We start from the raw sequence: 11093 nt of genomic DNA, 5'->3' as shown, positions 1-11093 counted from the left end.
CGTTGCCGCCGTTCCAAATTGGATGAGTGGATGGTCGCGAGAACAACTTCAGTCCGCAATCGACTCGACAGATTTTATCAACCACCCATCATTGAATGTCTAAACAGGATTTGGTTGAATGTTGGTGCTAGTTTTGTGAGGATGCAAGAATGTGCCAACTGTTCGGAAGAGGAGAAGCTTCAAGGATTCATTCATCGGTCAAATATCACTCCGCACCGGCTTCGGAGTACAAAGCAGGCAGTTTCATTCCCAAGGAAGAGGATTGGTCATGTCAGCAAACACAGGTCGAGGCCTGGCGCCATGCGCAACCACACCACACAAACGAAAGCAGGATTCATTGTTCAGAGTTTTTTTTGTTATTCTACTTGTTTGAAATCGTTGGGCTTGAGACTCTGTGGACGCTGTCCCACCCTCCATTTCATATGCACGGGGCGAGCGAGCATGGGAAGATGGGGGAGAGGGAGCGACCGTTGCAACCCCGCTCGATAAAGCTGAAAGTATCGCAGCTCATCGAAATCCCGCTTGATTTCCTCAAGATATATTTTCTGACGATTGTGCCGTACGAATGTTTTATTCTACAAGGTGTACGAAGTAATTCACGACCATTTAACGATAAATTTTGGGGAATGACCACTCTCATCTGAGAGCTGAATGACTGCGGCGGGCGCTGGCGTTCGTGATGACCTTCACGTCATCGTCTGGAAGGGTGTCGAGAGTGGTACGTATTTCACAGGCAATCATCAAACGGACTAGTCAAGGATGGCGGTCAGACTAATAGAGACAAGGTACTTGGGTATATTTACACATTTTAATTGATTCGATACCAAAATTCCTGCCATTATGAAGCAATAAAATATGTATCATTTTACTATCTAAAAGTCTATTCCCACTTCTAAGTGTATCTGAAAGTACCACCATGCTGACACCCTTCCCATTCCTCAGAATTCCAGTGTGTGGTGGTCTGGATGCACCATCCTGCCTGACCAACAAATGGTAATACGATCGCACCCGTCGCAGATACCGACACAGTGTCCTGCACTTCACCTTTACGGAGTACATGGTAGATCCTAGCTGGGCGGTGTCTCGTGTGCTGGGCATTGTTCAACCGGGCCCTACACTAAGTAAGCGAACCAATAAAAACCAGAAACATCCCCCCTTCGCATAGCACCGATCATTCCTCTCAACCAATCGCCGCAAGTCTGCCTGCAGCCCAAACCAATCATCGTCGAGACGGACCAATTTTGCCATCACCCATGGCACTAAGGAGATTCCATTTTGATTTCCGCCTCTCCTTTTGTCCCACTTCCGACACATCTTCTCTTTCGTTCACAGTGCCACAATGAACATGCCAGTTGCTCTTGCTACTCGGGGTCCCCCCCGGGCTCCGAAAACCCTCGATGGTTTATCTCTCCATCTCGCCCACACACACGCCTCCTACGTCCTCCTTTTACGCATCACCCACGGCCGACGAGATCCAGACTCCAGATTCACGATTCGAGAGTTCCGCCGATAGAAAATCCACGATTTCGCTTCAAATTTTTACGCCGATACCACTGAAAAATAACCACTCTTTTGAGCCTCTGAACGATCCTTCGCGATTATTCCAATCCGCCAAAATGTATCCCACCAGGCCCGGTAGCAAGAACTGAGAGCACCTGTCTGTCCACCACAACAGGACAGGTTTCTCGGAACCATCTCAACGGCTTTCGAACGTCTCTCTCTATGATTTATTAGCTCTCTGGACTCCTCTAAACCCCACCACCGATTAAACCGAACATGGACGATCCGGGCTGGTCATGGCCCGCCTGGAAGTTTGGCATGAAAAGGGAAGACCTGTCAACCAAGTTGCACGACCAGTACAACACCTTCCCGTCCACGATCCAAGACCCCGAAGCCTTCCACCACGACGTCTTCGAGGTAGCCATCACCGCATCGACGACCGAAGAATTTCACGAACTCCTTTCTGCACGGAAGCAGCAACGGCTTCGTGAGCTGAACGAATCCCTCGAAGCTGCCGCCTTCGAGATCATCGCTCACCCCAAACTCGTCGGGACCGAACAATGGCAGTACGCACTTCAGCTCTTCAGGACTAGGTCGTTCGACTCACTCGTGAGATACTTTTCGAGCTACCTACCCGAGACCTACTTGGATCATCATCACCAAACTCCAGGCGGGAACAACCGTTCCCATACCCCCTTGTCCACCGCGTCGTCGTACGCCGACTACAGCAGTGTGGCCAGCGCGACGACCGACCCCAGCAGCATCGATGCTGACGACGACGATTATGACGATCACGAAGCACATGCCCTTGTACCAACATTTCTTTCTCAGTATTCTTCAGATAAGCCTGTTTTCACCGATGAACCTGAAGATATCGTCAGCCCTGTGCAAGACGCGTTGTCTTGCCGACCCCCTCGCATTGATACCCGCGTTCCTTTGTCACCCGAATCTATAACCGAGGACCCCGACACTGCTGCATCGTCACCTGTTAACACGACCCATCAACCTCAGCACCCTACCATTCTCCATCCGAGCCCGAAGCGACCACTCGTATCTTTTGCCAGCTCTCATAACGAAGAAGAAGGAGAAGAAGAAGAACGCGTAGTATCTCTAACCACATCTTCAACATCATCGTATGTGGACATTCGTCCGACGCTCCAAGGCCCACAGTCTCCTGCGGTGTCGGAGGCAGACTTGTCTGACAGCCGATCGTCGGTCGAATCTATCACCTTTTCAGAATCGGAACCCAGCCGAAGGGATTCTCGCGACTCTCGCGGTTTCTCTGCCCAGGAGGATGACGATGATGAGGAGGAGGAAGACTTTCCTACCACCCAATCGCCCATTGATATGTATGATGAGATGGAGGACATGTGCCCATTCACTGTTGTTGAAGACACATCCAGCATACTACCCACTTCGGAAGTCTACGACTTCTTGGACTCGGAGACTGCCACTCCCAAACCCGAAGGTTCAGGTTCATCAGTCTCATTCCGCACATCAAAATCTGTTAGTTTTTGTAGTTTCAGGTCGACGTCGAGATCGACGCCGACAAAGGAGGCTCGGATTCACAACCGAGCGGAGAGTCCCCTGCGAAGCTCCAGGCGGACGCCGGAGGAGGCTTCCAGTCGCATACAGAAACCCGCGTCAGACCTGTTTAGGTCTAGGCTCAAGGGTAGGAAGCAGCGGTTTGACTAGCATTTGTGGAATAGCCGAAGAGGCGAAGATGATGAACAAGGAGAGGATGGAGAGGAGGGAGGAGGAGGAGGAGGAGGAGAAAGAGGAGGAGATGCGGAGGAGAGGATGGATCGTAACAGGTTGGCGCAGCGCGTGGTGTCCCCCCTGTACATACATATATATAAGTGGCCGCACCCTGTACATATCGTACCCTTTAATGGTTTTTCGTTTTCACCCCCCCGAAACGTTTTCCTAGATTCCTTCGCTCGATGCTTCGTGTTATATCCGCTAACAATCTTTCGATGACCAGCAATGCTCACCTTTATATATAAATGCTCACGAAACTGATGTTTTAGATTTTCTATTCTGATTACAAAACAGTCTTGCGAGGTAAAACGACTATAGAAATGACCAGGTAATGTGGCTTTTCCCCCTTCTCTCTGCGCTCTTGCGTGATCCCTCATCGAGCTGAGAAATCGTGATAACCCGCAAGTGATGCGTGGCACGAGGTCACGCGTGTTGAACTGGCCAGGTATTGTCACACCCCCGACGAAGCCACGAGCACTCGAACACCGACAAGCACCACGCGTACCTTGCATACTCTCCCCAAGGACCTCTTTCTTTGTGAAGATTTTTTTTAATTATCTTTTCGGGCTCAGAGCACGCGTGTATTATACGAGATTAACTACGTCATAGGTCCTATTTTTGAATATGAGGGTAAGGCAAAGTCTTTTCGACCCATGTCTTTGGAACCTGCAGATGATCGAGGAGTGTGGAGGGATGGGTGAGGCGAAGAGGAGCTGATGTTGAAGAGGGAGCCATTTCTGTTTATTTGTGTTTCGCCTTGCGAGTCCGGCGGTCTTCTGTTCAGATTCTTTGAAGGAGTTGGAAACTAGATGAGGGACGCTGCCCTTCGCGAGTACTCAATAATCTGGGTCTTCACTTCGAGTGCCTGGTGGCAAGCAGGCTTGGCTGGCGATTTATGGCGTTGGCTGGCACAGTAGCATTTGAACCATAGAAATTATCATGCCCACAGAGTAAAAATAATCATAATTACATCAAAATGATTCGATATTTTTATCTCGATCAAACGCAACCCGATCCATTATCGTCTCCGGGCTGTAATATCGCGATCCGTAGGCGACGGAGAGGCTTCCTACATCCATCTGTCCTGCCCTTCTTGTCAGCATCAAGTCAAAGAAAGCGCAGCAATCAAATTGATTCCCCGCAGATTCTCGCTCGGACCACCACCGTTCAGCATTCCCAGAGCGGTAATCCTCGACCAAGATCCTAGTCTGGGGTAACGAAGCATCGTCCACTCCACCCCACAAATGCGGAAACGCGGGGAAACAACATCGTCCGCCCGATCCCATTTGTGCATGAACTGGACTGGAACTTTTTTTTTCAAGGTGGCGTTGGTAGAAAGATGCCGAGGTCGAGGACAGAATCAACTATCGCTTTAGGTAGGACCTAAACTAGCTTCTTTCTTCATGTGCAGTGATCGACACTCAATGGCTTGATTTATTTATATCTCGCCAGGACGACTTCAAGTTCTCCGCATAGAGAGAATATGGAGACTCAGACAATATACACACACTCTCTGCTCTGAGTGCCCGGATCCTCGACTTTATAAGTCCTGATCTTTACACATCCTCTCCAAGTCAATTCCTCTTCAAACAACTGACCGCGAACCCCTTCACTATGACTGCCACCCTCACCCTCACCCAGCGGCTCACCACCGCCTGGGCCGACATCGTCAACACCTACACGCCCCACGACATCGAACTCTACGGCACCCTTCTCATCCAACTCCTCTTCTTCTGGATCCCCTCTGCAATCTACATCGCCATAGACGCCTACCTCCCCACCTTCGCCGCCCGCCACAAACTCCAACCGCCCCCCAAACAACCCAGCGCCTCCGAAGTCCGCCACTGCTTCCTCATCACCTTCCGCAACCAGCTCATCACCATCGGCCTCGCCCTCATCCCTTACTTCCTCACCCCGAAACCCTCCCTCCTCATCACGCCCACCCTCCCGACTTTCAAGGAATTCATTACCCACTTCATCATCTGCTGCCTCCTCCGCGAGGCCATGTTCTACTACGCCCACCGCCTCCTCCACGTCGGGCCCCTGTACCGCGCCATCCATAAGATCCACCACCGCTTCACGGCCCCCGTAGCGCTTGCTGCTCAGTACGCGCATCCCATGGAGCACATCGCCGCTAATGCGCTGCCGCTTGCTATCCCTCCCGCGCTTCTGGGGACGCACATCTTGACGGCTTGGGCGTTCTTGGGGTTTATGCTTATGGAGACGAGTTTGGTGCATAGCGGATTTGATTTCTTTGGGGGGCTGGCGTGGATGCACGATGAGCACCATAGGAGGTTTAATATTAATTTTGGGGCTTTGGGCATTTTGGATTGGGTGCATGGGACTGGGGCTGAGAGGCCGGTTAAGGGGAAGAAGGCAGAGTGAGGTAGGTTGTCTGTTGTTATGTCTTGAGGATAGGGTTATGACGCCCCGGGATGGAATACCACCATCGTCTGTAGTTGTGAGTAAAATGTACTCAATTTATGAAAGCAACACGGTATCCATCCTCGGTTAGAATACCTCACCCATTGTCATTGTTTTCTGCGGAGCTTGGTTTGGTGACATAAAGGACCGGGCCTAATTCCCAGTTCAGGTGAAAGAAAGACTCGGCTGAAACTTGGTGGCGGCACATCCCTTATATGTAGTTTACTTGCACTTTTAGAGCTCCCCCAGTGGGCGAAGGATTTTGAGGCGGTTAAGAGTCGACGCGGTCAGGCCACAGACTTGTGTGCGAGTTCAAGATCGGTTCCGTCCATCCCTAAAGCCATTCGTTTTCAAGATGGCTGTCGTACATGTAGGGAGGATACGGCCTGTTAGTAGACAGTGCCGACGCTACTCGTAGTTCACTCCTTTCACCTGCTCGTTCAGGCGAAACCAAAGCATTGAGTAGCCAGGCAAGTCAGTCGAAGGATCAGCGGTCATGGGTAGCTTGAGCTCGTTGTCCCGGAATCTCTCTCGGCGTGGTGCTTAATATCCTAAGCTAGTCGTATTGGTTTCCATCTCTACAGAGCCTGGGAAAAGATGATTCCATGTTCGTGCTTATCCATATCTTTAGCTTCCTTTTCATTGGAGAGGTAGAGTGAGGCAATAGCTCCCTCTCAGGAGTAGGAACGCATGCTGTCGACGCCACATGTTATAGCATAACATCATTTGATGAGTAACAATTCGTAGTCATGGTTAATGTACACAGATAAGGAGGGGGATGAAGGCCAGAAATATGTTCATCAACGGCAAGTCGAAGACCGCTTTGAAACAGGGTAAGATGGCCAACCGGGCCTCTTCCCACGACGGCTTCGTTCCTTGCTAGCACCGAGTATCCTCCTCGCATGCTACCCGGTAAGAGTGGGGGTGGAATCTTGTGGAAGCCCGAAATAGGTGAGGCTTGTGTCCGCCGTGAGGTAAGGCTGCCAAGGAAGATCCGATGTCAATTCCACCAAGATGGTCGTCCTTTTCAGGATCCAGTCGACCTCTAAACAATGTCAATTGACCCTAACAGGAATCCATTTCGGTCACCACGACAGGTCCGGCAAGAGGGCACGGCAGAGGAGGGGGCATATTTCGATTCACGAACACCTTGAATGTTCAGACCGCGCAGAGAAGCACCATCATCCTCTCACAGGCTTCGTCGAAGAAACATCTCCCCGCTCGGATTCTGATCCAACAAATTAGCAAGCGGCATATCAATCTCCCTCTCCTGCTCACTCCTCAACTGATCCCACGTCCTCCACTCCCACCCTTCACACTCCTCGAGTTCAACCACCTGGCACAGCTAAGAAAGAAAGGAGTTAAGCAATTCATTTCTCGTCAAATAAAGTGGGCTTCTTGTTCGCGCTCTCTCACCTCTGGTTCATCTCCCTCATCCTGCAGCTCACACACCACAAATATCGTCACATAATGCTTCTCACGTCCAAGTCCCCCCATCACCTCCCCATCCACAGCAGCGACCCGGCGCGCATGCACCTCGAGCCCCGTTTCCTTCCTCGTGAGCCGCTCGGCTGCGGCGAGGAACGTCTCGCCGTACTCGAGATATCCGCCCGGTGCTCGGAACTGGCCTAGATTTTCGTTTTTAGCTTTTCATTGCCAAAACGTTTGATTTTCCCTTAATACCTTGACCTAAGGTTCCTGTGCATTTGGCGACGAGGAAGGTGCTCTCCAGGCGTCTGTGGATGAGGACGGATATACGGACTTCGGGACTGTGGGGCGTCGTCGATGGCGATGTTGGTTTGGTGGTCATATTTGAGATATCTTTAGGGGTTTCAGACGAGCAAAATGTTGAAGTCTAAGCAAGGGATGGGCAGGTTTCATCTACATACAATTCATGTCAAGGGAGGAGTTTGGAGTGTCATGGTGCCCAGATTCTTATGCGAGTTCGAGCTAGAATCAGATCATGAACATCTAATGACTCCGAGGAGAAAGGGAAACCGAACTTGAACTGAGTCGAGGGTTTGATATCATTATGCTATGCTGTAACAAATAACAAATAAATAAATGTCTATCTCTACCTTGCATCCCGCAACCTCTCACTAAAACAAGAAAATAGGAAAATAGTAAACTGGGAAAGAAAAAAAGAAAAAGAAAAATTAACAAAAGGAAAAATGTCTCCGATTTTTTTCATTCCGTCCCAATAGAAGATATCCCCGCCCATCAATAAGGAAATATGTTATCATATGTACAAGGAAAAATAAAAATAAAATAAATAAAAATAACCCAAGCCAAGAGGCAGTTCGAAAGTGTTTAGGTCTTTAGGACCAATATTCTAAAAGAAACACGACAAAGGAAAGAGAATGAGAAACAAAAAGTCGAAAAGGGTAAAAAAGAACAGATCAACACACGCTTCCCCTAAATTATTTCGCGTGTATCTGGAGCTCGCCGGTCGAGAATGGAGAGAACTTCACCCTCTCGAGGCTGACGCCCTGCATGACGAGGTAATCCGACATCTCGACCATGAACTGCTCGGGTCCGCAGATGTAGTACTCGGCCGCACCGTGATCGAGGTAGATATCATCAGCGTGAACGGCGGCGAGGTCAACGCGCGCATCATACTCGTAGTTGACGCCGATGAGCTCGGCCTCGGCGAGTCTGGACTTGAAGATGTTGACCGAGACGGTGTTGGGCCTCGCCTGCTTGAGGCGCCTGACGTGGTCCTCGAAAGGCATATCACGCTGGGATCCGTGAATGAACGAGACGGGCCGGTGGGGCTGGTTCTCGACGACGGAGTTGAGAATGGAGACCATGGGCGCGACACCGACGCCGGCCGAGATGAGGACGAGAGGCACGCCAACACCGCTGTAGGGGTCGAGGAAGACCTCGCCGGCAGGGTGGGAGACGTCGAGCTCGTCACCCCTCTGGAGGTCGTCGAGCATGACGTTGGACACGAGGCCGGGGTTGACATTCATGACCATGCCGGCCTTCCTCACCTGCATGCCGCGGTCCCTCTTGATGGTAATCCTGTAGTAATCGGGCCTGGGGGCATCGCTGAGGGCGTACTGCCTAATCTGGACGTAGCCCTGGTCGGCCATCTCCATCTTCACCGAAATATACTGGCCGGGCAAGAACTCGGGGAGGGCCTTGCCATCCTTGGGAGTGAGGTAGAACGAGTAGACGTTATCCGTCTCCCTGACCTTCTTGGCAATCTTAAACTTCCTCCAGCCTTCCCACCCTTGCTTCTTGAACATGCGGTACATCTGGTCCTCGCGACCGATGAGCATGCGGGCGAGAACCCAGTAGGCCTTGTCCCAAGCGAGACGTGCCTCGGGGGTCATGGCGGGGCCGAGGACCTCGCTGAAGGCGTCGATGAGGTACTTGCCGACGATCTTGTAGTGTTCGGGTTTTATGCCGAGCGAGCAGTGCTTGTTGCACATGCGCTCGAGCCGGGGGATCAGCTCGCTGATGTTGTTGATGTCGGCGGCGAACCTGAGGATGACGGCCGTGAGGGCGCGGGGTTGGCGGGCGTTGGCGATGTTGACATCGTTGAAGATGTTGTGGAGCTCGGGGTGGGCTTGGAGCATGTTGTGGTAGAAGGTTGTGGTGATGCGTTCTCCGTGGTCCTTGAGGGCTGGGATGGTCGCCCGGACTATTTGCGATTGCTTGTATGAGAGGGCCATTGTGAAGTGTGTATGTGGATGTGTGGATGTGTGGTGTGTGTCTCCAAGTGTAAAGAGAGGAGGAGAGAAGATAAGCGTGTTGAGTGAGTTGAGTGAGGGGTGGCAGGGAGCAAGAGTTGATGGGGTGATATGGCTATGTATATCCGGGATACTGGGCTTTTTTTTTTAAAGTTTGTACTTTCAGGCTTTTATTCTTCCGTTCGCCGCAAGTGATACTGATAGGAGTGAAGGCTCCGACCTTGTATTTGTCGTATTGGAGTGGGCCTTGGGAGGAGCTGAGTCTAGGTTGTGTCTAGGTTGTGTCTAGGTTGTCTGGGTTCTCCACGTGTAGGATGTAATAGCTTCAGGATGGGACCTGGATGATCGACAAGATTCTTCGAGGAAGGTATGATATCAAGTGTAACACAAGATCTTGGGGATGATTCAGATATCGAAATCGAAAGACGCAGGGGGAGAGGAGGAGATGAAAGAAGCAATTCAGATATGGAGAATAGAACTACCTGGAAGTGATCAGCGAGAGACCCTCATCTTATATATTAAAAAATCTGATCTCGACGTATCGACACGGACCATATGGGACACGACATGGAGTCATGGATAGGAACGATGGATAATCAATGGACAATGGACAGCGGAAAATGGACATGGACAAAGCTTCGCACAATACCGACACACTACTTTGCTAGTATGGTTCGTACAATAGTGTACACTACGCAAGGCACGTACCAGTGCTTCGTATGATTCTGGTGTCAACTCCAAGTAGCCGCCAGTCAAAATACGTCGCACCCCCCCGCCAGCACAATCTGGTCTCCACAGGTGCACGATGAAGGAGCGGCTAATGTGCACCCCGTAAGAGGGTCGCCTGGCTAGTCCATTGGCATTGGCATTGGCATGGGCATTGGCATTGGGCAGTGGTATGGTATGGGTATTGGCATCATACATCAAATCAATGGTAAAACCTCTAATGATAGTACCATGAAACTAGTACTTGCAGTACACTATCTAATACCTCGTCGAAAGCAGGATCCGAACCGAGCCTGGGTTCGGATGCAACAAGATTTAAACGGTTTTTCATATTTTTTTTTTTTTTTTTGCTTTTTGCATAGTACACTACCTGATACAAAGCATACGTAGGGATTGCCCGGAAATTACAGAGGCAATAGAGCCATGATCCTGGGAGGCTATAATACAAGAGAAAGCGCTATAAGAAAGCAAGGAAGCAAGTAGCGGTGTCCAAAATGTGATAGAATCACGGTTTGAGAGCAGTTTATACTCAGTGTAGCATAAAAGTGATAATGCTCCCTGTGCAGACTCCCCAAGTCTCGTGGTCCGTTCCGGTGTGAGGCGAGGATAACTCAGTAGTGTACTTCAACCACACGACAAGGCTTTGAATTTTTTTTTTTCTCTTCTTTTTCTTCCTTCTTCCGGTTTAGCACAGGGTCCGTGTTTCCCTCTGTGGCTTGTTCGGTTGTGAGCCGTTTGGGAACTCTCGAAGCCGTTTGGGGCAACTCGGGGGTGTGTGATTCGTGAACTGAACCCGGAGCTAGTTCCTGCTGGGAAGCCTGGGAAGTTCGCGTCTGTCCACCCGTTAGGTTCCGGCTTGGTCGTCCCCAAAGCGAAACGAAGTTTTCGTCCACTAAGCGCACGCCCCCCCTTCCACCGCCCGCTGCCTGTGCCGGTAATGGCGCTAGACCAGGCCGAATCAGGGTTGGCCGGATACGATTTCTT

At 50.8% G+C, this 11093-nt stretch overlaps 2 protein-coding genes and 2 pseudogenes across 2 annotated transcripts; 2 read left to right on the top strand and 2 right to left on the bottom strand.

Annotated features, from left to right (window-relative positions):
• Positions 1-1776: 1776 nt before the first annotated feature.
• Positions 1777-3466, top strand: SAPIO_CDS1362 (uncharacterized protein; the record flags this gene model as incomplete). The annotated part of the gene is made up of 3 exons (XM_016784650.1): positions 1777-2974; positions 3210-3307; positions 3431-3466. The coding sequence occupies 3 exons, from the start codon at positions 1777-1779 to the stop codon at positions 3464-3466; spliced, it is 1332 nt and encodes a 443-aa protein (XP_016645766.1).
• A 1409-nt stretch (positions 3467-4875) lies between these two features.
• On the top strand, positions 4876-5646 carry SAPIO_CDS1361 (annotated as a pseudogene; the record flags this gene model as incomplete).
• A 1228-nt stretch (positions 5647-6874) lies between these two features.
• SAPIO_CDS1360 (uncharacterized protein) lies at positions 6875-7495 on the bottom strand (the record flags this gene model as incomplete). The annotated part of the gene is made up of 3 exons (XM_016784649.1): positions 6875-7030; positions 7102-7313; positions 7375-7495. The coding sequence occupies 3 exons, from the start codon at positions 7493-7495 to the stop codon at positions 6875-6877; spliced, it is 489 nt and encodes a 162-aa protein (XP_016645765.1).
• Positions 7496-8105: 610 nt separating this feature from the next.
• On the bottom strand, positions 8106-9365 carry SAPIO_CDS1359 (annotated as a pseudogene; the record flags this gene model as incomplete).
• Positions 9366-11093: the final 1728 nt, after the last annotated feature.

Source organism: Scedosporium apiospermum (assembly GCF_000732125.1).
Source record: "Scedosporium apiospermum strain IHEM 14462 chromosome Unknown SEQ_SAPIO_0055, whole genome shotgun sequence".
NCBI classification, from domain to species: domain Eukaryota; kingdom Fungi; phylum Ascomycota; class Sordariomycetes; order Microascales; family Microascaceae; genus Scedosporium; species Scedosporium apiospermum.
This window is presented reverse-complemented; position numbering and strand designations above follow the sequence as displayed.